At 61.6% G+C, this 24,383-nt stretch overlaps 5 protein-coding genes across 6 annotated transcripts in view; 4 read left to right on the top strand and 1 right to left on the bottom strand.

Moving 5' to 3' along the window:
* Positions 1–942: 942 nt before the first annotated feature.
* REG4 (regenerating family member 4) lies at positions 943–2,738 on the top strand. Of its 2 annotated transcripts, none has more exons than XM_053985426.1 (6): positions 943–1,029; positions 1,720–1,827; positions 1,946–2,043; positions 2,125–2,262; positions 2,342–2,447; positions 2,612–2,738. In XM_053985426.1, exons 2-6 carry the CDS (start codon positions 1,764–1,766, stop codon positions 2,683–2,685), a joined length of 480 nt encoding a protein of 159 aa, XP_053841401.1. In that variant the 5' UTR covers positions 943–1,029; positions 1,720–1,763; the 3' UTR covers positions 2,686–2,738. The 2 variants fall into 2 exon arrangements, with proteins under 2 accessions (XP_053841401.1, XP_053841402.1); XM_053985427.1 differs by having other exon boundaries at positions 959–1,029; positions 1,752–1,827.
* A 910-nt stretch (positions 2,739–3,648) lies between these two features.
* HMGCS2 (3-hydroxy-3-methylglutaryl-CoA synthase 2) lies at positions 3,649–7,138 on the top strand. The gene is made up of 9 exons (XM_053985377.1): positions 3,649–3,887; positions 4,127–4,566; positions 4,829–4,954; positions 5,223–5,387; positions 5,458–5,626; positions 5,711–5,881; positions 6,401–6,507; positions 6,597–6,722; positions 6,804–7,138. The coding sequence occupies exons 1-9, from the start codon at positions 3,775–3,777 to the stop codon at positions 6,908–6,910; spliced, it is 1,524 nt and encodes a 507-aa protein (XP_053841352.1). The 5' UTR covers positions 3,649–3,774; the 3' UTR covers positions 6,911–7,138.
* Positions 7,139–7,616: 478 nt separating this feature from the next.
* On the bottom strand, positions 7,617–11,345 carry PHGDH (phosphoglycerate dehydrogenase). The gene is made up of 12 exons (XM_053985376.1): positions 11,099–11,345; positions 10,695–10,846; positions 10,447–10,512; positions 10,317–10,371; positions 10,142–10,240; positions 9,906–10,038; positions 9,678–9,826; positions 9,302–9,454; positions 9,050–9,182; positions 8,661–8,788; positions 8,237–8,465; positions 7,617–7,923 (listed from the first exon to the last, which is right to left on the bottom strand). Exons 1-12 carry the CDS (start codon positions 11,234–11,236, stop codon positions 7,766–7,768), a joined length of 1,593 nt encoding a protein of 530 aa, XP_053841351.1. The 5' UTR covers positions 11,237–11,345; the 3' UTR covers positions 7,617–7,765.
* Positions 11,346–15,144: 3,799 nt separating this feature from the next.
* Positions 15,145–22,588, top strand: LOC128811180 (collagen alpha-2(I) chain-like). The gene is made up of 3 exons (XM_053984564.1): positions 15,145–15,239; positions 21,791–21,849; positions 22,035–22,588. The coding sequence occupies exons 1-3, from the start codon at positions 15,220–15,222 to the stop codon at positions 22,586–22,588; spliced, it is 633 nt and encodes a 210-aa protein (XP_053840539.1). The 5' UTR covers positions 15,145–15,219.
* Positions 22,497–24,383, top strand: part of LOC128811178 (myomegalin-like) — a 28,503-nt gene continuing 26,616 nt past the window's right edge. The window contains exons 1-4 of the mRNA XM_053984562.1: positions 22,497–22,765; positions 23,198–23,274; positions 23,944–24,067; positions 24,144–24,298. Of these exons, the coding sequence (XP_053840537.1) occupies positions 22,625–22,765; positions 23,198–23,274; positions 23,944–24,067; positions 24,144–24,298 (497 nt within the window). The 5' untranslated portion in view covers positions 22,497–22,624. The remainder of the gene's footprint in view (positions 22,766–23,197; positions 23,275–23,943; positions 24,068–24,143; positions 24,299–24,383) is intronic.

Raw genomic sequence — 24,383 nt, forward strand, 5'->3', positions numbered from 1 at the left:
GGGAGGGAGAGCCAGGCCTTGGCCGGAGCTGGTGGCAGCAGGATGATCTTTCCAAGCCGCTCTGGTCCATCGGGAGCCAGTGAAGTGACGCTGCAGAGCAGCGTGGTGGCAGCAGGAACGTGGAGAACTCCAGCTGCCTCCCCCAGGTGCAGAGGTCACCCCGGGGCGAGGAGCAAGGACCATGGCAGAGAAGGCTGTGCCAGACCTTGCCGAAGGGCTCCGGCTGCCGGGAGCTCATCCCAGTGGCTCCATGCCGGCAGCAACCTCCCCGGGCTGGGGCTGCAGGGAGCCGCCTGGGGCAGAGGCAGTGAGGGGCTTCTGCTGCGGGAGCTGCCCCTTCCTCCCGGAGGGACACAAAGTGACGAAGGCTTGCGTCACGGCCAGGCCCGAGGGCTGGGCATCCTCCCCGCTATCTGATGGCATCGCCAGCCCCCGGCTGCAGGCTGTTCCCACATCCCGGCGTCCCGCATCCTGCTCGCAAACATCCCCCGGCAGTTCAAACAAGGGCGGTGCGTGTGGGTGACGCATGGCAGAGCCGGGCAGGGCGCGGGGCCCGGCCGGGTGCCACCCCTTGGATGGGGACAGGGGCAGTGCCAGGGGGTCGGACCCATGGCCCGGCCGCTGGTGGCAGGGATGCCCTGGCCGGCATCGGGGGATCCTCCCCGGGGCTCATCCCCGCCAGCCCCGGGCAATCGAGGGCTGGCCCGGCGGGCATCCCTGCCAGGTGCCAGGCTGCTCTGGGCTGACAGATTATATCTGTTAATGATGATTGCAGGGGGTTTATTGACCAAGTAGGACAGGTTCTTCCTGTCTGTTTCTGGAGAAATGCAAACAGACTGGAGATCTGGGCAAATTTCCAGCAAAGTGGGGAGGATGGAGGGGGGTCAGCAGTAAGATTTTTATGGTGAGAATCACCTGAGGAGGGCAAACAGATGCTGGTGAGCACCAGGCTATAAAGGGCAGCTCCTCTCCTCTCCTGAACCGGTGACCCACGACCAGCCGCTATTTCTCACCATCTCCGGACAACAGGTGAGGAAGAGGACTCTCACACGGCAGGTGGGGCCTCGGGATGCTCAGAGCTGGCTCACGGGCAAACAGGAGCTGGTCCCTCTCCCCGGCAGCTCCCGCGGGAGCTGAGCTCTGCCCTCGCTGGATGGGGCAGGCTGTGATGCCGCATTTTTCAGCCCTGCGCTGACTTTTGTCGCTGCTTCTTTGAGGGGAAGACGAGCTGAATCTGCAAATCGGCCCCAGTGCCCAGGGATTAGCCCAGATAAAAGGGAACTGCGCTGATGTGGCCGATTTGCCTCCCCAGCCTGGGCAGCGCTACGAGCTCAGGGCGTGAAAACGCCGCCGTGCACGCAGTGCCTGCAGCCCCAGCTGTGCCATTGCCTCGCTGGGGTCCTCCGGCCCGTGTCCGCGACAGCGCCCTCCCCTTGTCCCCACAGAGCAGCTTGTCTCTCCCGAATGAGAGACAAGTCCCTGCCGCGTCTAGGACTGGTGGGGCCAGGACAATCTGCTGCCACTGTGGGCTGGGCACTCCAAGCCATGCCTGGGGCACGGGGTGCAGGCATGGGGCAGTGACCTGTGCCGGGGGGCAGAGAGGGAGCCACAGCCTGTCATCTCCTCCAGGCGGCTCAGAGGGGCCAGGTTCAGCCCACAGCGGGGCAGGTTTGCACTCTCTGGGCACAGGTAGTAGGGGCCTCCTCTGTCTGTCCCAAGGGACCTTGTGTGACCCTCCCGAGCCTTTCTAGGGAGCAAGGAGGATGGCGGCTGCGGGCAGACTTGCCCTTCTGCTGCTGGGCTGCGTGGGGCTCCTGCGGCCAGTCGGTGAGTGCCAAGGCTCGGGGGGCAACTGCTTTTGTAGCTGGGCCAGGAGGGAGCCACGCTCTTCTCCAGGCAGCGGTGCCGCCTGTCCTCATGCCTGCCCGCCCCTCTCCCCAAACAGACGGCAGGTACATAAACTACTGCCCCGACGGCTGGTCCTACTACAAGCTCAGCTGCTTCAAATACTTCCCCGAGCCCCGGAGCTGGGACGAGGCTGAGGTAAGCCCACCGGGGTACGCAGGGGAACAGGGATCCCCCCATCTCCCCGAGGTGCCCTGGCACTGACACCTCTCCCTGCAGAGTCGGTGCCAGGACGTCAAGAAAGGCGCCCACCTGGCCTGGGTGGAGGACGCCCACGAGGCATCCACCCTGCAGAGAACCATCTCCTACCACCAGCGTGTGCAGCCCGTCTGGATTGGACTCCAAAAGAGTAAAGAGGTGAGGTGTGGGCAGCAGGGGTGATGGGGGGCTGGGGGACAGCAGGGCCATGCCTCTGAACCCCCCTCGCCCCGCACAGAGACAGGCCTGGCAGTGGATGAGTGGGAAGGACTACAGTGCCGCCAGTGAGATGCCTGGGAACGGTGCCCGCGGGGGGAGCTGCGCCATGCTGACCCATCACAGCGGTGAGCGCCCGGTCCCCGCACCCACCTCCAGCGCCTGGGCTCGGCCGGCACTCCCCTGCCTCCGTCCTCCTGCAGGTCCCATCCCCTTGCAGGGTTGCGGTGGGCACAGCTGGTGCCCGTCCTCGCCGTGGCCCCCGCCAGCCCCCTGCCTGTCTCTCCCGCAGGCTTCTCTGTGTGGTCTAGTGCCGACTGCTCCCGGAGGCATCACTACATCTGCAAGTTCTACCCCTTGCACTGAGCACAGCCCTGGCGCCGGCGGCGTCCCTCCCGTGCCACCTGCGTGTCTCTCCCCGCAACTGCTATAAATACATCTTATATAAAAAGAAGCATGCAAGTGCTGTGTGAGCTTGGTGCTGGTGCAAAGCCCTGGGCTGGTCCGTGAGAGAGAGAGACGGGCTCTGCCTCGGCTCCCCGAGCTTCCCGGCTTCCAGAGGCTTCTGTGCTGCCGGTGTGGGCAGAGCTGCTTGGGGATGAGTCCCCAGGAGCTGCGGGGACCGTCGCTCTCCTGGCTGGGCACTTGGGTTTGCTCATACCAGCCCTCGGGTGCCAAACACCACAGGCGTCCCTGGGAAGCAGGTGGGGGGACAGGAGTCTCCACGGAGACCTGGGACACAGATGTGGGTGGGGACGGGAGCTGCAGTGGGTGTGCAGGTATGGGGACAGGTGGTCCCCACAGCTCCACAGGGATCCGGGGCCAGCAACGCGGACCTATGGCCATGTTGACAGCAGCACCAGGACCAAAGGTCCCTTTTGTGTCACTGCTATCTTGCCACAGGCATCACGTGGCTGTTTGCTCTGCTGCTTTGAAGATGGCTCTGCCCCCACCCAGCTCATGGGGTTTTTACCCCCCCGGAGCTGCGGCACGTGTCAGGCGTGGACTGCGCCCCGAGCAGCGCGGATGGTGCCGGCACCAAAGCCCGGCCGCCCTCTGCTCCCTGCCCGGGCCCGCGGGGGCAGCCGGGGAGGCCACACGGTGACCACAGCCGTGCCGGCGAGCCTGGCACCGGAGCTGCCGCTGCCCCAGGGCAGCCGGGGCTGCGGGGCAGCCCGTCCCGCTGCTCAGCCCCGGCTCCGGCTCCGTGTCCCCAGGTTTTGGGGCACACAAGACGAAGACACCTCGCAAGCTCCCCCCTCCGAAGCTGCGCTGCCCCTGCTGTGTTGGCTGGCGCTCGGTGACCTTTGAGCGCCAGGGTCCGGCAGGCTGATAAAGGCCGGGAGGGCTGAGCCGAGCTGCCCACGCAGTTTATAAAAGCACTCCGCAAGGCCCATCCCGCTGTCCATCTGTCCGGCCGGCCGTCCCTCCGTCCGCACAGTGGCCGGGGCGAAGATGCTGCGCTTGGTCGGGCGCGCCGCGCGCTGCTGGGGGGCGAGGTGGGCACAGCCGGGGCCGGAGCGGGCACCCCGGGGCGCCCAGCACCCCGCGGCTTGGCAGAGGGCATGGTGAGCACCCACACGGGTCGGGGGGGCTGGAGACATAACCAGGGTAGGGCTGGGGAGCTGGCTGAGCTCTTAAACCTTGATGGGGAAGGGGAGCCTCTCCCTCCTCCCTGCAGCACTGCCAGGCACAAGGAGCTACCAGGGATTTGGGGTGCTCCCAGCCTGGGCTGCTCGCTGGTGGCATCTCCACAGGGCCACCCTCTGTGCCCAAAGGGATTGTTGCCACTCGCTCTGTCCCACAGCCTCTCCAGTGCTGCTGGGACTGGTGCCTGGCCCAAGGACGTTGGCATCCTGGCCCTGGAGGTGTACTTCCCTGCCCAGTACGTGGATCAGGAGGAGCTGGAGCGGTTTGATGGCGTGGAGGCCGGCAAGTACACGCGAGGCCTGGGCCAGAAGCAGATGGGCTTCTGCGCCGCCCACGAGGACATCAACTCCCTGTGCCTGACCGTGGTGCAGCGGCTGGTGGAGCGCGGGCGCCTCTCCTGGGACGCCATCGGCCGCCTGGAGGTGGGCACCGAGACCGTCATCGACAAATCCAAGGCCGTCAAGACCGTCCTCATGCAACTTTTCCATGACTCCGGCAACACTGATGTGGAGGGCATCGACACCACCAACGCCTGCTACGGGGGCACGGCCTCGCTCTTCAACGCGGCCGCCTGGGTGGAGTCCAGTGCCTGGGATGGTGAGTGCAGGCAGGGACCATGCCGTGGGGCTGGATGCTGGGTGGGTGCTGTTGGGATAGGGGAAGGAGGCAGGAGGTGGTCTGAAACCCAAAGATGCTCCACCTGCGAAGGGAGCCACTGTGCCTCCAGGATCTCCGTCACCCCTGTTTCTTGCCCATCTCGGTGCGACACCTGGCAGCATGGAGATGGGAACGCCCAAGGGCCATGGGATGGAGGCTTCCACCCGCTGGTGGCTCTGCCAGTCCCTCTGTCCTCCCCCAGGTCGCTACGCCGTGGTGGTGTGTGGGGACATTGCTGTCTATGCCACGGGGAACGCGCGGCCCACGGGAGGTGCCGGTGCCATCGCCATGCTGGTGGGACCCAACGCCCCGCTGGTGCTGGAAAGAGGTCGGTGTCAGGAGGCCCTGGGGGGGGTGAGCTGATGGGTGCTGCCCCTGGGGCCATGCATCCATGCCCCAGCCCTGGGCAGAGCTGCTCAGCCAGACCCTGCTGGGTACTCCAGGGTGCTGGATATCCACATCCCTGTGGGCACCGTGGAGGACTCAGGGAGGCTGCTGGATTCCAGGGGTGGCATGGCAGGCAGCACCCTGGGTGTTTGCCCCCGGGCTGGGACCTCCCAATGCTCTCTGACAGCTGGCTCTCCCTGTGCCCCCAGGCCTGCGTGGAACCCACATGGAGCATGCCTATGACTTCTACAAGCCAAATCTGTCCTCTGAGTACCCGGTGGTGGACGGGCAGCTGTCCATCCAGTGCTACCTGCGGGCACTGGACCGCTGCTACGCCGTGTACCGACGGAAGGCGCAGACCCAGTGGCAGCAGGGTGAGTGGCAGCGCCCCTGAGGTGCCCAGCGCAGCCCCCTGAATACTGACGGCCCCGTGTTGCCTCCCAGCTGGCGTGCAGAGGCCATTCACCCTCGATGACTTCAAGTACATCATCTTCCACTCGCCCTTCTGCAAGCTGGTGCAGAAGTCAGTGGGACGGCTGCTGCTGAACGACTTCTTGGCCTCCCCCAACCCCGACACGGCCTCCGGTCTCTACAAGGGGCTGCAGTCCTTCCGGTGGGTGCCTGTGCTGTGTCCCTGTCCCGCAGCCCAGCCAGGGACGTGCTGGTCTGGGGTTCCAGCTGGTCTCTCTCTGGGCAGTGGTGTGAAGCTGGAGGACACCTACACCAGCAAGGAGGTGGAGAAGGCATTCCAGGCAGCCAGCCAGGACATCTTCAACCAGAAGACCAAGCCCTCCCTGCTCCTCTCTTCCCGCAATGGCAACATGTACACGCCATCCATGTATGGCTGCCTGGCCTCCCTCCTGTCCCAGTGAGTCACCCAAAACACTGGCTTGGGGAGAGGGAGGAGGTAATTCTGGGGAGGGCACTCCCTGGCTGGATAGAGGGGCAGAACTCATCTCCCAGGCCTCGTCTCCCCCTGCCTCAACAGGACCTGATCCTTTCATTGCACACAACCCTCAGTGTGGATGCATCCTGCTCCAGACCATCTCCCTGCCAGACTTTTCATCCCAGCTTGCTGGAGTTGGGCCAGTGCATAAAGCCCTTCTGTCATCACCAGGAGGATGAAAACCCTTGTTGTCATGCCCAGTAGAATGAGTGACCCCATGGGAAAGGAGTCATGGGAACAGACAGGCTCTGAGGGGAACAAAAGCCTTGTCCTGGGGCTTCCTGGCACCACTGCACTCCAGGGCTACACTCCCTCAGAAATGTGGCCCCAAGGATCTGCCTGCCTACAAAGGAGGCAGCCCCCTACCATGCCCCCACAGCCCTGTATCCCCATCTCCCCCTCAGCCCAAATGTCCTGTAACCCCCTCACGTCTCGCTTCAGGTGCTCAGCACGGGACCTGGCCGGCTCCCGGATCGGTGCCTTCTCCTACGGCTCGGGACTGGCTGCCAGCATGTTCTCCTTCCGTGTCTCAGAGGATGCGGCCCCAGGTGGGCCCCAGGGGAGAGAGGGACTGGGAAGGGAGGGCAGCGTGGCGCTGTCAGTGCTGCCATCTCACACACGGGGTGCCCCTTGCCAGGCTCACCCCTGGACAAGCTGGTCTCCAGCCTGGCTGACCTGCCCGCTCGCCTGGACGCCCGCAAGCGCGTGGCCCCGCAGGACTTCGCCGAGATCATGAAGCGACGGGAGGAAACCCATCACTTGGGTGAGTGGGGCTGGGGGGGATCTGAGCCTGTCCCGCTGGGACCCCACAGCACCCCGGAGCATCACTGCCCTCTCCCCACAGCCGACCACGCTCCCCACGGCTCCCAGGCGGATCTCTTCCCCGGAACCTGGTACCTGACCCGGGTGGATTCCAAGTACCGCCGCGAATATGCCAGGAAGCCCATCTAGAGTGGGATCACCAGAGTGGTGAGCCCTGGGGAGGGGGATGCTCTCTTTCCTACTCTCATCCCTGTTCGTTCCCCTCATCCGGGGCTGGCCTTTGTGGGGAAGTTCCCTTTGTATGGGTGGGGAATGGCCAGTAGTGGCTCGGGCCCCAGAGCTGTTGGAGATGGCAGCATCTTCTGCAAACACCTGGGCAGTGCAGGGGAATAAAGGTGTGGATGGGAGGGGGCAGCAGCCCGGCTCTGGCTCCTGGTCTTGAATGGTCTCCTCCCACCCCAGGTCCCTCTCAATTAACAACCACCAGTCTGGATCACAGCTGCTTACAGGATTTATTCCATGGCCACTTGCCCTGTTAGACATGGGAGTATGTCCTGACAGCCTGGGGGACTCAAGTAAGCCTCAGCCTCCAGTCGCCAGTTTACGGGGACAAGATGGCATTTTCCCCATGATGTCATTAAGCTGAAACATCCTCATGGTAAAACCTGTGGGCAGGAGGACACAGGCGAAGCGGTGGCTCACGGGGGTTCTCATGCCTCTTGCAGTGCTGCTCTCTGGGCCGTGTCCCATCACGGGACTGTAGCCAGACAGGACCTCGGCAGCCACAGGAACCTTTGCACCCTTCAGCAAACAGCAGCAGGGCTGGGGAGCAGCAGGGGCAGGAGGGAGGGGGTTTGGGGTTGACAACAAAGGACCACACAGACAAGGCACCACATGCTCTCTTCTTCTAAACCCTTTATTGAACATGGGCCCACCCCAAACCTTAGTGGGGGCGGTCAGGGATGACCATGTGCAATGATTCCCCAGCGTGGGGAGGGTCCAGATGCTGTGGCTGTGGGGAGAGTCCTTGTCAGCAGTCGTGGTCTACGGCAGATGGAGCTGAAAGATTTCTGTGACACGTGGCTTTAGCTCGCCGAGGTTGGACAGGGGGGCTGAGAGCCCCACGACACTCCACTGCTCCCCTGCCACCGTGCTGGAGCTTTGGTAGGACAGGAGCTGGGCCCCTGCCTTGCTCAGCAGCCCTGGAGAGGAGCACAGGAATTAGGGACCACAGGCTGCCCACTGGCCCAGCACCCTGCAGGGAGCTGAGCCTCTGCTCGCCTCAAACCCCGCTCAGAGGTTCATGATGCCATTTCTTCCTCCACCCCAAGTCCTTTGCTCAACATCACACAACCCCCTGCCCAAACCCCCCATCCATCCATCCATCCATCCATCCATCCATCCATCCATCCATCCATCCAGGCAGCATCTGCTGCAGCAGGGGCTGGGTGCGGGGGTCGGGTGCGGGGGTTCCCCCGGCTGTCCCTGCAGCTCAGGGCTGACACAGGGACTCACCGGTCAGCGTGGCCAGAGCACTGGTGTCAGAGGCTTTGGCTCTGTAGATGAGGAGAGGGCCAGACAGCGGGGCTGGCAGCTTGAAGGTGGCCCCGTTGATCTGCCGCAGGACCGGCGTGCTGCCCTGCACCGTCCCCGTCACCTGGTGTGGGGTGCCCTGCAGGGACACCTGCACCAGACCGGTGATGCTGTCGGGCTCGGGGGCCACATCGCTGTGGGTGGTTGTGACCTGCCAGAGAGACACGGACACTCAGTGCCCAGGTCCTGTGTGTGGCTGGGGTGGGGAAGGGATATCCTCGGATGCACTCCAGGGAACACCCAGCGTCAATGCTGCATGAGCAGCGTGGTAGGGTGTCTCCAGGCTCATGCTGCTTGGTGGGGAATGCGCACCAGGCTGGGGTGCAGAGCCTGGGTGTCCACGCACCTTCAGCCCAGCCTCCTGGGCCAGCAGTGTGGCGTTAACCAGGGTCACTTCCTTCTGTGTCCCTCCAGCCAGCATGCCCGCGGCCACAGCAGGCGTCAGGTAGCTTCCAGCCTCCTTCAGGGGTGTCCCTGGGGTGCAAGGGAGGAGGTGTGCATGAGCCAGCAGCAGAGAGGTCAGGCCCACAGTGGAGTGGCCAGCCCGGGGCTGGTCCTTCCACCCACCCAATCCATCCATCCATCCATCCATCCATCCATCCATCCATCCATCCATCCATCCATCCATCCATCCTTCCCTGAGTACTCTAGGGCTCCCTCCAATCCCACTGTTAACCACCCTCCTGTCTGTCTGTTCTCCTGCCTGCCCATTGGGGTCCCCACACCCAGGCTCACCTAGGGTGCAGACCTGCACGCTGCCCTGCACTTGCTTGCCGGCCGTGCACAGCACCGTGCCCAGGGCCTTGGCCAGGGTGATCCAAGGCTTGGTCTGGGGTGCAAAAGCCTTGCTGAGAGCCTGCCCATTAACCTGCAGGAGAGAGTGAGTGGTGAGAGCCTGCCAGGGATCCCCCATGGAGCATTGCTCCCAGTGCACCCATGGGTTACAGCTGGGGTAACTGAGGAGGTCAGGTGCTGCAGGGGACTCACTACGCCGGTCAGCCCCTTCCCCGTGGCCATGTCCACAATCTGCATGGCGATTTCCTTGCCGCAGCGGCTCTGTGCCTCCCGTGTGCTGGCACCCAGATGTGGGCAGGAGATGACATTGGGATGGTTCACCAGGTCACGGTCCTTTGGGGGCTCCTGCAGACACAGTTCCATCCTGCCATCGGCTCCCAGCACCTACCTGGGAGCTCGGAGGGAGCAGGGGGCATTTACCCCCACCTCCTTTGCAAGGAGAGAAGCTGAGGGCTGTTCCTGGTCCCAGCCCCACAGGGTTTGCTAGGCTGCCCTGCCCCGGTTTGGGCAAAATTAAGGCGGTGCTGAGAGAAAGCCAAGCTCGGGGGGTCCCCACAGCCCCACTCACCTGTGTGAAGACATCAAGGGCAGCCCCACCACACTGCCCCGACTGCAGCGCCCGCAGCAGTGCGCCCTCATCCACGATGCCACCGCGGGCACAGTTCACCACCTGCACGCCACGGCGGCACTTGGCAAAGGTGCTGTCGTTCAGGAGCCCTGCAGAAGGAGGGCTGTGAGCAGAAGGAGGCTGCCCCAGCTCTCCCCAAACCTCCCTGTGACCGTGCCCACTCCATACCCGTGGTGGAGGGCAGCAGTGGCGTGTGCACCGTGATGAAGTCGCAGCGGGGCCAGATCTGCTCCAGCGGCAGCTGCTCCACACCAAAGGTGGCTGAGACATCAGCGGTGATGATGGGATCGTAGCCGATGGTCTGAGGCAGAGCGGGCGCTCACTCTTACAGCCTGGCACGGTGGCTCTGGCCAGGTCAGGGAGGTCTATGCTCCCCATCGTTCCTCCCTGCCCCATCTCCTCACCTTCATGCCAAAAGCCTGCATACGAATGGCCACCTCCCTGCCGATGCGTCCCAGCCCCAGCACGGCCAGCGTCTTCCCGTTCAGCTCCATGCCCATGTACTGGGGAGTACAGGGAGAGTGAGTGAGCACACCCCACATGGACACCCCCACCCAGAGGTGCTTCACTGCCTCCTACCTTCTTACGGTCCCACTTGCCCTCCTTCATGGAGGCAGCTGCCTGCGGGATCTGCCTGAAAAGGAGGCTGTGGTCAGTGCAGGGTAGGGGGCTGTAGGGCACACCTGTCCGCATCCTGCCTTGTGCTCACCTGGCCAGGCACAGGATCATTCCACAGGTGAGCTCGGCGGCGCTGAGGCTGTTCCCAGTGGGCGTGCTGGGGATGGAGAGAGGTGTCACTGGTGTGTGTCCCCCGGGCTGACAGGGAACTGTGTCCCGTAAGGACAGAGGCACACAGGGTGGTGCCAGGGCTGCCATGGGTGGGGAGGGCGCCCTATTGAAGTCCCCTCGGCCTCCCCAGGATCACGGGCACGGATGTCCCCACACTCCTGCTCTTACTTCATGACCAAGACGCCTTTCCTGGTGGCTGCCTCCACGTCCACATTGTCCACGCCGGTGCCGGCTCTGCCCACCACCTGCAGCCTCTCTGCCGCCTCCAGAACCTCGGCCGTGACTTTGGTGGCCGAGCGGACGATGAGCCCATCGCAGTCCTAAGGGGTGACAGACACGGCGAATGGGACCAGGTCGGGGTCGGTGGCCCCGGGTGGGAGACGGGACGGGGACAGCCGCTGCCGGGGTCCGGGATCTGCCGTGCGAAACCGGCCGGGCTCTTGCATCAGACGGGAGGCGGGGACCGGTCGAAGGGGTCCGCTGCCACCCGGGACCGCCGGCCTGCATCTGTGCCCACCCACCCATGCACTCGCCCACCCACCCACCCGCGCGTGGGTGCAGCCCTGCCTCACCCGGATCTCCCGCAGCAGCTCCTCCTTGCTCAGCCCGGGCTTCTCCGTCACGCGGAGCCCGCCGGCCTGCAGGATCTCCCGGCAGCAGGGGTCCAGGCTTTCGCTGATCAGCACTTTCTGCAGCTTGCCCAGTGCCATGGCGGGAGCGGGCCCGGCGGGACGGGGAGGGACTGGACGGGACGGGGGTGCCGGCTCTCTCCGCACGCCGCCGAGAGGCTGCTACTGCCCCTCCGCCGCGCTAAAAGGGCTGCGAGCGGTGCACGTTTTTCGGGCTCATTGGGTCCCGTCTCCATAATCCCACCTCCTTCCCCTCCCCGCCCCAGCCCGCCCGGTCCCCCCCTCATCCCCCCCGCCCCCGGGGGGAGGGAGGGAGGAGGCGAGGGGTGCGGGGCCAGGTCTGGGCCGGGCCCCCCAGCAGCCCCAGAAAAAAGGAAGGAGGTGCCCTGCCAGGACCCCGTGGGTCGGGGAGCCACGAAAACCGGGGCCAGCGTGTCCCGATCCTGCGCACCGCGTCCGTGCCTCAGTTTCTCCGTCCCGTATATGACAGCTCAGTAAGGCAGGAGGGGGACGGCAGTGGCAGCCACGATGGCGCGGGTGGCTGCCCACAAAGCTAGGGGTGCCGCTGGCAGGGAGCAGCCCAGCCCATGGCGAACCCAGACATGCCCTCCCCAGCTCGCCCAGGAATGGGGATTCCCCAGACGCCCCAGCTCAGAAGTGAGGCAGTGCCGCGGCCCCTGCCCACCCCCGACTTCGTGTCTGCTGTTGAGCAATGCCCCTGATAAGGCGCCGGGGACACGGGCCCGGCCCTGGCCCCTGGCTCCCAATGCCGTGGGGTGCATGGGAGCCACCCAGCAAACGCCCTCCACGCGGCAAGAGCCAGGCGGCTGCGTCCAGTGACCTCGCAGTGGGAAGTGCTGGCCCTGAGACACGATGGTGAGGGGTCCGGGAGACCGGACATGTGGATGGCAAGGGATGCGGCCAGACCTTCACAGGGCACCTGGACCAGACACAGCCCAGATCCTGCCCATGGGGAGCAGGGGCTGGCCCTGCCTTCCACCACTTTCCACGCATGGGGGTGGGCAGAACCCACCCGGTGCTGCCAAGCCAGGTCCTAATGGGATTGGGCCCGTCCCCAGGCTCTGCGTGCCCCAGGCAGCAGGTCTGGACCAAAGTGCCCTGTGTGAGACCTGGGTGGCCCCGGAGGCTGTTAAACCAAGCAGAGCCCAGTGACGGACCTGTCCTAGCAGACAGGAGGTGGCCAGAAGAGGATGACCGTCCTCGCCACAGGCAGCGCCGCCGCGGTGGGAGAGCCCAGCACTATGTACAGCCTGGAGCTGTGCAAAGCCTGGCACCACCTACAGCCGGTGCTGCCCTGCAGCCGCGGCCAGGGAACAACCGTGACGCCAGAGCGGGGAAAGTCCAGGGCGGCCGGCACGGGGTGAGAGATGCGGTCAAGGGCAGCGGCTGGTGAAATCTGCAGCGATCCCGAAACGGCCCCTCGGCAGGGAACTGTGACCCGGGCACCGCGACAGGGCAGCCTCGCCACGGCCTCCCGCGTGGCGTGGGCTGGGGGCACCCGCTGGGGGGACCTGCTGAGGCTGGGACACGGCCCGCGGCCCCGCAGCCCTTGGCGCAGCCGGCGCCGGCCTCTGTTTTAGCCATTAGGACCTTGCTCCAGGCGCCCGGAGGACACACCAGGACCTGCCATCCCGGCGCCCTGCTCCCCGAGCCGGCACCGCCCGGGCTTGCCCTGGGCCTCAGTGGCTCCTCTCCCACGCCTGTGGCATGTTTGTGCGGAGGACACGCGTGGCCAAGCCAGCGCTGCCTGTGGCAGCGCATTTGCCGGCTTTTCCCGGCCAGCTGGTGCCCTCTCCTGGGGATCGTGGCCAGAGGCACAGCCCCACGGCACCCCCGGGCCTCGCCGCGGGCCTGCTGGGACACTGGCGGTGCTGGCGGGGTGGCTGTGCCAGCAGGCATGTCCCCCCACTCCCGGGCACCCAAAGGCTGGAGGGGACCCAAAGGTGTCAGGGCCAGTGGGATGGGTGCCGGGGGACTGGGGCTGTGGTGGCTGATGAGTCACAATGGGGATGAAGTGGGGAGGACGGGGGGAGGGCACAACACCCCTCTGCTGACCCCATTTGTACCAGGTGTTGCATTTAGAGTAAGAAATTTGGCAGAAAATAAACCCACCTGTGTTCCAGCTGCTCTTCACAGATCAGAGGGCTGGGGACAGCTGAGCTGAATTTCTGAGTATAACCAATTTGGCACTATGGGTCTGGCCGTGTTCAGCAGGAAATTCCATGAGTGCAGCTTCACAAATAGCGCAGCTTATTAATTCAACACCATAGATTTGGTCCCATTCCATAAAAGCCTTCATAACCACAGATTCATGAATAGTGCAGTATATGGGAGCAGCAGAAATACAGATACAGAATTGCTGGTGATAAACTCACCAGTTGCAGTAGAGTTTTAACAGTAACAATAATGTTGTGTGATGATAATAACAATTGTATGCAGAAACTTACCACGAAGGTGTCCCCACTAGGGAGGAGGGAGAGGAGAGTAACCCATTCTGTCTCCCAGGTATTTTTGGGTCTTCCTCCTAATCAGATAAAATTCCTACCCTCCTTATATCCAGCCCAAACTTCTCTCCCTACTCCTCTGTTATGTAGAGCACAACCTAAGTGGAGAGTATGGAGCTATAGACGTGGTACCATGTACCATTAAGCTTATTAGCATATGCAGGGGGTGTGTGTTAATATTTAAATGGACCTTAATCAGACAAAAGTTACTTTTTTTGGCCACCGTGTCCTCCAAACTTCTGGTCATATGTCTTTGATCCATTTGTCAGAGCCAAAGCAGAACCACCCCATCACCACAGGACCTCCTCCTTCTTTCTTGCCACCAGCTCTGTGGTTCTCCATCCACACAGGTAACACAGAGGGTATGAGAGGAACCCTGAGCCCTCCCCCGACTCCTTGGTCATCATTCCACACAAGGGCAGACTCTGCTTGGTGGCAGGTGGGTGGCCATGGGGGACAGCTGGTTGATGGGCTGTGGTGGTGCAGGACAGAGGAGAATGGGGCCAAGCAGCAGGGAATTAGGGGGAGGGTCCCTGCAGAGAGAATGGGGCTGGGGAGGAGTCAGGGGCAGTGCTGGTATTGGGGTGTCCAGCAGGTAAAGGAGTTGGGGCTGTCAAAGGGGACGGGGGTTATTGGAGCTGGATGGGGAGTGGCAAAGAAGAGGAAAGGGGTGGGGGAGATTGGGGGTGATTGGTTGGGATGGTGGGTGTTCAAGGGGATTTATGGGGATCAAGGGAATGTCCCGGTGGAGGACTGGGCAGTCATGGACAATTAGAAAGCAAGTGAGGGTGTTGAGGGACTGGAACAGTACCCGGGGACTCATGGGGTTCTGGGGCGGCAAAGGGAATTGGGGATGTCACGTTTGGATGGAAGCATCCAAGGACGACTGGACAGGTAATTGGGGTGTCAGGATGGATGTTTGAGGGTGCCATGGGGTATCTTGACTAATCGGGTGTCTTTTAGGGAGGCCTGAAGTTGGGAGAAGGACTGAGAGGGGAGAGGAAGGGATCATGGATTGTTCTGGGTGACTGAAGTGTGAGGAAGGATTGGGGCTCAGTCCAGAGGAACTGGGTGGAGTGGGGAATTGGGGCGGGGGCTTGGATGTGTCAGCCGGGACAGGATGGTGCCTGGGTGAGGGACGGCTGGAGAGATTAAGGGTGGATGGAGAGACGGATCAGGGAGAAGGCAGAGGGAGGGAGAGGGGAAGGAAAGATGCAGGGTCAGAGGAATGGATGGAGGGAGGGAAGGAAGGATGCGGGGTCAGAAGGAGGGAGGGAGGGGAGGATGCAGGGAGGCAGGGAAAGATGAAGGATGGAGGCAGGGAGGAGGAGGAGCAGGAGGGGAAGCAGAAGCGGGCGGAGCCCGCCGGTGCCGCAGAGCCGCCTCCCCGGCGCACGCTGGGCCGGCTCGGCAGCGCCTGCGGGGAGCCGGCGGCCCGGCCCGGTGCCCCGGTGGCCGGCCCGGTGCTGGCCGGCCCGGTGCCGCCGGTGCGTGGCCCGGTGCCACCCGGCCCGGTGCGGCGGAGCCCGGCGGGGCAGGATGCGAGCCCCGAGGCGGAGGTGAGGAGCGCGCGTGACATCCGCGTGTCCGGGGGGATGCGGGTCGGGATGTCCGCGTGTCCCGGGCACGCGGGGGCTGCGTGTGCCCACGCGGGGCTGTCGTGATGCCGCGACAGGTTGAGGCCCAGGAACCCCCGGCGCCGGTGCCGCCGGGATGCGGGCGGGATCAGAGCGTGCTCCCTCGGGGCTGTGCAGGGCCGGACGCCCCCTGGCCCAAGCCCCGTTCCCTTGGGTCGTGGATGTCCCTTCCTGCTGCTGGGGTCCCGCGGATTGGGACTAGTGGCGAGGCTTTGGGACCTCGGGTTGGTGGCTCTCTGGGCCCTGCACCAGGCAAGCCCAAGAGAACTCGGGAGCCGCCGGTGTGCACGAAAGGGAGCAGGAGTCCCTTGTCCAGCACTGGGGACTGGTGTTCGCTGCCCTGTGCCACGGGGAGCTGTGGGTGTGGGGGCAATGCGTGTGCCAGATGAGAGGCCAGGAGCTGTAGGGTGCTGTAGGATCCTGGGCTGGATCCTGAGCCTGCACCATCACTAAGCTGTCCTCGGTGCGCTGGGCATGTGAGGTGTGCTGGGCCAAGCACAGCCCTGCGGGAAGGGCTTCAGGGTGCTGGTGTTGGTGCGGGGAGCTTGGCTTGCCCCATCTCCCCAGCCCCGTTTTCATGGCCCCTGCTCTTGCCCCGGTTGTGCCCATGCCCGACTCCGCGCCGAGCCGCTGGCCTGCCCGTTTGTGCCGGCAGCTCTCCGGGGCTGCCGGGCCCCGGGAGCTGCTCTGGCTGCCACGCCTGCGGTGCCGCGCCGGGAGCCGCCCAGCCCGGAGCGTGGGTAGCGCCAGCCGCAGCTCCCCCCGGCCGGCCGTGCTCAATGAAGACCTTGTTGCCGTGCCCCGTGCGCAGGTCGGCGGGTGGCCGTGCCGTGCGCTCCGTGCTGTGCTCGCACACTCAGGCAGCCACCGTGTCTGGGGACGGCTGTCCCCGCTCCACCTCCTCCGTGGTGGCACTCCGCCCCTGCTGAGACATTTGTGCCGACGAGTCAGCGGGGAGCTGGATGGGCCACGCTCGGCATCTGAGTTGCCACACTCTCCCTGGCCTTTCCCGGCCCTCGCCACAGCCCCTCTGCCAGCCTGGAGCCACTGGCACACAGTGGCTGCTGCTGAGCACGGGGCTGGCGCCTGCCGTCCATCCCTCCATCCATCCCTCCATCCCTCTGTCCATCTGTGTCCCCGCGGGCGGTGATCCAGCAGCAGAAGGAGGTGAGTTGCTGTTGCTGGGTTCTAGTACCCGGTGCTTTGGGAGTGCTTTACCCCGGGATGCTTTCCCCATGGGCAGCAGCCACTCTCACACAGCCCATGTGCCCCCGCGCTGGCTGCCAGCCCTTCGTTGTCCCCTCTCCCCGATGGCAGCCCGGGGTGCCTGTGCTGACGGGTGGCTGCAGTGGCCCTGGTGTGATGCCGTGGAGATGCTGTGAGTCAGTGAGTGCTCTGAGTCAGGGCCGCGTGGTGCCCCTCGTGCCAGGGCTTGGAGGTACATGGGGGTGGGTGGGCAGTGCTGCCCAGTGAGTGGGGGGCCCCAGGGCTGAGCCCCCCTCGTTCTGTGCCGTGCCGGCAGCTCTGCTCTGTGCTCCAGGCTGGCATGAAAGGGCTCTTGTCCTCCTGCAGCCTCAGCAGCACAGCAGTGGCCTCCCCTTCACAGCAAACAAATTCCCAGTGTTGGGCACGGGGAGGGGGGAGCCCCCACTCAGCCCAGCCAGCCGTGGCTGTGGCAGAGCCCTGGGCTCCTGCTGGCCCAGCATCCCATGGCCAGGCATGGAGCTGCCGCTCTGGCTGTGTGGGGCTGCTGGCTGGGCAGCTGGACTTTGGGAAAGCGGGAGCCCAGAGCCCACAGGCAGCCACTGCCCTGGGATGGCCCCGCCTCAAGGGTGGCCCGGAGCAGTAATATTTTGTTTCCCAGGCATAATGTTATTTTTGGGTTGTTAAGACCACTGCCAGGGTCCCAGTCTGAAGCATTGTAACCAGCACAGGATGGCCTGGTATCAGTCAGTTGGGTATTCCCCCGAACAGTCTCACTCTGTCCTTTCCTTTATTCTTTCCTTATCTGTTCCACATGTGTCACTGCCCCACCAGGGACAGCAAGCCCTTCTCTAGACAGGAATATCTTGTTCCAGTGTCACTGAAAGAGTGGCAGCTAATGTCTAGTGTTCTCTCTGTCTCTTCCAGCCCGTTTTGACACAGATTAAAAAGGGAACTGCGTACACTGAACCCCCATTCCCCATAAATATATATGGCATATATTTATGGTATATGGTACCATAGGTATATGGGAACAAGCTGATGGCACAACCTCAGTTCTCTTAATAATAATTCTAAAGTTCCCAGAACTTGCTGTCGCTCCTTTATGTTAGGTAGATTCTGTCCATGTTCTGTTTCTTCTGGGGTTTGCAGGAGTACGGAGGTGGCTTCTTTAATCCAATAGACTCACAGGAACTTAACCTCCTGCTTGGGCCCCTGATGCTGGCACGTAGGACTTCTCAAGGTTCGCATTTTTCCTTGTGGGCAAAACCACCAAAGGGTACCCAGAAAGGGTATTCTCCAACCAAGTTGATTAGAGAGATGGAGCACCTCTATAAGGGAATTTGAGAGAATTCTCTCTGTGTGACAATTTGGCTTCTTCAGCCTGGAAAAGAGAAGGGTTCAGGGGCACCTAATTGTGGCCTTCCACTACCTGAAGGGAGACTTTTTACAAGAGTGTGTAGTGACAGGGCAGGGGGAATGGCTTCAAACTGACAGGGGGTAGGTTTGAATTGGATAGTAGGAAAAAATTCTTTACTGTGAGGGTGATGAGACCTGGCCCAGGTTGCCCAGAGAAGCTGTGGATATTCCATTGCCAGAAGTGTTCAAGGTCAGGCTTGATGGGGCCCTGAGCAATGTTGGCTAGTGAAGATGTTCCTGCCCATGGCAAGGGGGTTGGAAGGAGATAATCTTTAAGATTCCATCCAAACCAGGCCACTGGGATGATTCAATGAGGATGATGACATCATTGATCTACTGATAAATTGTGACCTTTGGTGGGTCACAGGTGTGGCTAAGACTTTGCCAGGGCTTTATGAGCAATAGTGGGAGAGTATTTATACCCCTGGAGCAGCCTATTAAAAACACACTGCACTCCCAGGTGAAGGTGAATGAAGCCCTGTTGTGTTCCTGGAGTGGAATCACAAAAAACATATCTTTTACATCCAGGGTTGCCATCCATGAGTGGGGCACTCCCTGAATTGAGTTACCAGTTCCTCGATATTTGGCACAGCAGTGGTTAAAGGCTCAGCATTGGCATTGGCATCTCTCTTTTCTCCAAATCTGGTCCCACCCTATCTATGTGCCAGTAATCAACAGGTAACTGCCATCTCCCTTCCAGTTTTTAGCCAAACTGGTGAATTTCTTGGGGTGAAAGTTTGGCAAATTATCAGTCGGTGAATTACACAGGGAGTGGGCTCTGGAGCTGATTTGTATATTTCCAAACCAGGTGTAACTTCAGGAGATCAATTTCATGCTGCAGCAGAGAATTGTGTCATGGTACATTGGCAGCTTTTGAATGAGGGAGGGTAAGCACCCTGTGGGGTGAATGTGGGATCTAGATTTCTTTTAGAGTCAGGGTTAATGGGAGGACCAAACGTTGCTCTGCATCAGCTGCCAGGTTTGGCTTCTCAGAACATTGAAACCCAAAATGTTTTCATTGTGATCTATTGCTACAAAGTGAGGGGAGGACATGTGCTTATCGCCTGGGAGCCATAAATTAGCCTTGGTGGTTTGGCATGTAGCACTCGTTCTGTTCACTCCAGTGATTTCAACTCTGTCCAGTTTTTCAGTGTCCTGCTCTGTTAATACTGGAATTTGTGTTCCCTTATCTATTAGAAATGTCATTAATAGTTGAGGAGGCCCACCTGGAATCAGAATGTTTGGGCTGTTATTATGGGTGCACTGATAGGATTCCACCTGCTGAATTTCAGTCCAGCCTGGCTTATGGCCACAGCACTTTTCAAACTGAATCAGATTGAATGGGATTGTTTTTCAGCTATGATTTCCCACAATTCCCACAAGGTTCAGTTGTCTCTTCTGTTTCTATAATGCATCTGCCTTCATACTCAGGGGGATTTGAAGGAGACAAAGAATCATCTTCTCCCAGTTTTCTGTCATTTGGGTCACCCCATATGTCTCCATCCTGTTCCTCAGGGAATATGATTAGTTTTCTAATCTGTATGATGTCAGGGGGATCAGGAGCTCACATAAGCATCATCTCTACCTTTTCTTCCAATTTTTTTTTTCCTCCTTCTCTTCCTCCAAATGTTTCTGCAGTTGCTTTTCCCTATTTTCAGCTGTGGCCGAGTACGTTTTAAGTTGCTCCTTTTCGGATTTCAAAGCAGTGTATTCTACATCTGCCATTTTTTAGGAGAGAGGGTGCTCTGATTTCCTTTTGTACACAAGATGAGCGACCCTGCAATACTGTGCCAACAATTACTTTATTGCTGTTTTTCCAACATTTTTGGGCCCATTCTATGCCCTCTCAGGATGGTGCACACTTGTGTTAAGCCAAGTAATAATAATAATATGCAGAAACTTAGCAAGGTGTCCCTGGCTTGGGACAAGGGAGAGAAGAGTAGCCCATTGACTGTATCCAAGGTATTTTTGGGTCTTTCTCCTAACCAGGTGAAATTTTTATCCTCCTTATGTATAGCCCAATCTTATCCCCCTCCTCCTATGTTACATGTGGCATGATCTAGGTGGAGAGTTGAGTAACAGAGTTATATACGTGGCAGCATGTATTTCATTAAGCTTCTTTGCCTGTGCAGTGTTGTGTGTTTCATTATTTAAATAATCCTTAATCAGGAAGAAGTTACTTTTTTGGTCATGGTGTCCTTCAAAGTCCCAGTCATAGGACTTTGATCCACTCTGTGCAGTTTTTCAGAGCCAGGGCAAGATGATCCTATCTCACAGGACCTCCTCCTTTGCCCAGCTCATCCTTTTTTCTGTCAACTATTTTCCCCATCTGCAAACAGTGTAGGCTGTAGATGACAAGCCTTAGCCCTTGCCTGGCTCCTCAGTCATCACCCCACAGCAACCCCAGGATTTGGGGTGTTGAACTGTCTCCATGGGTATTCTGCCTCTGGGCATTGCGTCTCCTTGTGCATCAAGTGTTTGGCTGTGATCCCTCCTTGCTCGTTGTGCCTCTGGGTATTGCCCTTCTGGATGTGAAGCCTTGCATATTGTGTCACCGGTTAATGTGCCTTTTTGGGTATTTTGCCTCCAGGGATATCATGCCCCTGAGCACTCTGCTTCCTTAAGAGTTGTGCATCCTTGTGCATCCTGAGTGTTGGATGTTTTGCCTCTGGGTGTCACAGCTGGGGCACTGCTCCTCCTGGGGTGTCATGCCTCCAGAGTCACACCTCCCTGGACATTGTGCCTCTTGATCTCCTCAGGCTTCTGGTTATTGAAATTTGGGTGCCTCTGGGTTCCACACTTCTGGGTAAGATCCCCCTGGGCACTGCACCTCTGGCTGCTGTGCCTGCAGGTACAACACCTCTGGGTGCTTTGTCTCTGGGTATCACACAGATTATGGTGTCTGGCAGGGCACACAGCCATGCCTGACCAGTGCTGGTGTGTTTAAAGTCATCGTGCCTCAGTGTCCCCTCCATGACGGGCTGTTGCTGCAGGGTCTGTGGCACCCTGTGTCTGCCTCTCCTGCTCCCTGCCAGGCTGGCGGTGCTGTCCCTTGCTGCAAGGTGCTGGTGTGGTGTGCAAGGCTCTGGGGACATGGTCCCAGGGGCCCTACCATGGCTTGTGCCACAGGAACGTGCTGGCCCTCCTTGGCTGTTAGGGCTCAGGCTCGTGCTTGTGGGCAGGGCACTGTGCCCACACTGATGCTGGGACAAGTGCCCACCTCCCTGGGACCCCACCAAAAAGTTGTCAGGCTGAGATTAGAAAATAAACATTCTGATTTCTTTAAAAGGAGAAAAAACCCCAACGATACAGGGTTGTTTTTTTTTTGTTTGTTTGTTTGTTTTTTTGGGTTTTTTTTTGTTTTGTTTGGGTTTTTTTTTTTTTTTTTTTTATTTGTCGTGTTTCTCTTTCTTTCTTTTAAATCACGAAATGACTCACACTTCTGAGCTGAAAATAAACCGGATTACGAGCTGGTGAGCCATGACAGCACGGAGGCACAGGGTCCCTCCAAGAGCAGCCAGGGCCAGCCGTGCCTCCAGATCCTCCCCTGGGGGCTCTGGGGGGCTGCTCTGGGGGCTCAGGTGGCCCTGACAGGGCTGCTAATGGAGCTAAAGTGCTGCTGAGGGGACACTGCCATCTGCGCAGCCCCCAGGGCCTCGTGTCTTTGCACTCAGAGCCTCTGCCCGGCGGCTGTGGGGACGCACACGTGTGTGTCCCCACGTGTGCGCAGACACCAGTGGCACCCGTGTCACCCTCCCCGGCCCCTCGGGCACAGCGCGGGGTGGCACAGGGGGGGCCCGGCCCGGACCCCCGGTGCTGTGCGTGACACGGCCGTGTGCTGCTCTCCGCAGGGAGCCCTGCAGCAGTGACACTGTGCCAGCCGCGCTCCCCGGAGCCAGACGCATGGCGGGTAAGGCACCCCGAGAGAGCCGGTACCCTGCACGCCCCGTCCCCGGGCTCCGCATCGCCCCGGGGGTGGCCGAGGGCTTTCTGGGCCCCGAGGCGTCCCCTTGTCTCGCCTCTCCTGGGACGCACACGAGGTGCGGAGCAGCCACTTTGCTCGTCTGACTGCTGCTCGCCCTTGCTCCCTGCCAGGTTCCCAAGAAGGGCTGTGGGGTGAAGGTGATGAGGACGCTGTGCCAGCCGAGCCGAGGGGGTCCAGCGGCCCCCCGGGTGCCCAGCCCCAGCCTGACCCCTTGGTGCAGACGTGTCTCCTCCGGGATCTGGAGATGGGTCCCCTCGCCCACACGCAGACCTTGCGGGACTTTGAGCAGGTGAGACCGCGGGGCGCTGGGACCCCGCATGGCACCGCCACGGCCCTCCCGGCACTGCCGGGCGCTTGCGGGATTCATGCCGGGTCCGCTGGTCGCAGCAGCGGGGTGTGGAGCGCAGGAGGGGCGGCGGGGCAGGCGGTGGTGGCAGAAGGGGCCGAGCCCGGCCGGGCGCCACGCTCCCCTCACCGCCCTCACGGCTGCGGCGCGTGGGGGCCTCCGGGGCTCGGGTTTCACCAACCCGCTGTCCCCGCTCCAGCGATTCCTCAAATAGCTCTGGGAGGCGGAAAAAAAAGAGGAAAGGGAGAGCAGCGGGGCCAGCGACGGGAGCTGCGGGCGGGCAGGGAGCCTAGGCTGTGTCCCGGCGGCGCCATGTGAGGGGTGCCGGGATGCCCGCCTCATGGAGCGCCGGCCATGGCTAACGGGTACCGCACGCTCTCGCAGCACCTCAATGACCTCAAAAAGGAGAATTTCAGCCTCAAGCTCCGCATCTACTTCCTGGAGGAGCGCGTCCAGCAGAAGGGCGAAGACAGCCGGGATGATGTCTACCGGCGGGTGAGTGCCTGTAGGGGACGGGGTTAGGGGGTTTCCTCTCTTTTCTGGGAAAGAATGGGGTGAGGGGAGTGTAGTCGTGGGGCATGCCAGGGAGGGCTTCGGGCACTGGGGTTGGAGGAGCTGCTCTATGGGAGTTTGCCCCTCGTTTCCTTTGACAGGAGCCAGGAGAGGGTTGGGGAGGGCGTCTCCAGCCCGGTGGGGTGCCTGGGGTGGGTGGCAGTGCAAGTTTGGGGGCACACATGTGGAGTGGGTACACCCCATCCCGGCGCCAACGGGCTAAAATACCACCTGTGCCACTCACTGACAGGAGCACCCAAAGCCCTGCCATGGTGTGGGGGTCCCCCACACCACTTCTTCATTCCCGTGGGCAGTGGGGCTGGGGTGTCCAGGCAAGCGTGAGGGCATCCTACCCACCTCTTTCCTGCTCCACAGAACATTGAGCTGAAGGTGGAGGTGGAGAGCCTGAAGCGAGAGCTGCAGGAGAAGCAACAAGCCCTGGACAACACATGGTGAGTGGGGCTGGCCAAGCCCCTCACCCCGGGGCAGACGTGGTGCCCGTGCCCCACCTGTGGTGGGTTTGTGGGCATGGGCACGAGGGATGCCTGCCTGCATCCTGCCCGTAGCAGGCAGTAGAGGGGCCTACAATGGGGCTTGCAATGGGGTTTGCAATGGGGCTGGGCACCCACAGGGCTCCTCTTACAGCCCTGGCGCCGGCCAAAAATAAAAGACAGCACCTGTTTGGTGGGGGAGGGCAGCGCTGTGCCCAGGGGCCACGGCATGGGTGTCTCACCGTGAGGCACCGATGGCGGGGGGCCAGTGGCACAGCAGCTGGCGAGGCCCTGTTTTTGGGAGTGTGTGGGGAGTGCTCTGGTGGGTCAGAGCCTAAACATGGCCTGGTGCTGCCAGAGCAGCGGTGTCCCCGGGGCAGGACGTGGGGGGAGCCAGGCTAAGGGCGCCCAGAGTGCTACAGATCACCCAGCCCAGGTGGTTTGGGGTGGAAGCTGTCACAAAGGCTGTGCTGTGCCGTGCCGTGCCATGCTGCACACTGCCAAGCCATGCCGTGCTGTGCCAGGCCATGCCATGGGAGATGCCATGCCACAGCAGGCTGTGGCACACCGTGCTGTGCCAGGCCATGCCATGCCATAGCAGGCTGTGGCACACCGTGCTGTGCCTGGCAGGGTGGCTGCGGAGAACCAGACAAGCCGCAGCCAGGCCGCGCTCCGGCAGCAGTATGAGGAGCGGCAGCGGGAGTCGGAGCACGTCTACGAGCTCCTGGAGAACAAGATCCAGCTCCTGCAGGAGGTGAGTCTCAAGGAACGGTGGGGACCAGGGAGGAGCCAGGGGCTGCTGCCTGGGGGCTCACCCTGCTGCCATACAGGAGGCCAGGCTGGCACGGAGTGAGGCCGAGCAGGCCACGGCGCTGGCCAGAGCTGAGGCAGAGAGATGCCGGGAGCTGACAGAGAAGCTGAAGGAAGCGGCGAGGACAAAGCAGGAGGACAGGAGCGACAATGGCTGTGGCTCCATGGCCCAGAGGTGGGTGTCCCAGATATGTCTCCTCTATGCTGCCAGCCTGTGTGCTGTGCCAGTTCTTGGGGACCACCAAGGGGCTCGTGATGTG

This window comes from Vidua macroura, chromosome 9, assembly GCF_024509145.1.
Source record: "Vidua macroura isolate BioBank_ID:100142 chromosome 9, ASM2450914v1, whole genome shotgun sequence".
NCBI lineage: Eukaryota > Metazoa > Chordata > Aves > Passeriformes > Viduidae > Vidua > Vidua macroura.

Bases quoted from the DNA above. Each gene is read 5' to 3' on its own strand.
- REG4 (XM_053985426.1), top strand. From the start codon at position 1,764: ATGGCGGCTGCGGGCAGACTTGCCCTTCTGCTGCTGGGCTGCGTGGGG. The intron at 1,828-1,945 runs GTGAGTGCCAAG...CTCCCCAAACAG, and splicing joins GGGGCTCCTGCGGCCAGTCG to ACGGCAGGTACATAAACTAC. The intron at 2,044-2,124 runs GTAAGCCCACCG...CTCTCCCTGCAG, and splicing joins GGAGCTGGGACGAGGCTGAG to AGTCGGTGCCAGGACGTCAA.
- HMGCS2 (XM_053985377.1), top strand. From the start codon at position 3,775: ATGCTGCGCTTGGTCGGGCGCGCCGCGCGCTGCTGGGGGGCGAGGTGG. The intron at 4,955-5,222 runs GTCGGTGTCAGG...CTGTGCCCCCAG, and splicing joins CCCGCTGGTGCTGGAAAGAG to GCCTGCGTGGAACCCACATG. The intron at 6,508-6,596 runs GTGGGCCCCAGG...GCCCCTTGCCAG, and splicing joins CTCAGAGGATGCGGCCCCAG to GCTCACCCCTGGACAAGCTG.
- PHGDH (XM_053985376.1), bottom strand. From the start codon at position 11,236: ATGGCACTGGGCAAGCTGCAGAAAGTGCTGATCAGCGAAAGCCTGGAC. The intron at 9,183-9,301 runs GTGAGTCCCCTG...TCTCTCCTGCAG, and splicing joins GGAAGGGGCTGACCGGCGTA to GTTAATGGGCAGGCTCTCAG. The intron at 7,924-8,236 runs GTGAGTCCCTGT...GCTCCTCTCCAG, and splicing joins TGCTCTGGCCACGCTGACCG to GGCTGCTGAGCAAGGCAGGG.
- LOC128811180 (XM_053984564.1), top strand. From the start codon at position 15,220: ATGCGAGCCCCGAGGCGGAG. The intron at 15,240-21,790 runs GTGAGGAGCGCG...TGCTCTCCGCAG, and splicing joins ATGCGAGCCCCGAGGCGGAG to GGAGCCCTGCAGCAGTGACA. The intron at 21,850-22,034 runs GTAAGGCACCCC...GCTCCCTGCCAG, and splicing joins CGGAGCCAGACGCATGGCGG to GTTCCCAAGAAGGGCTGTGG.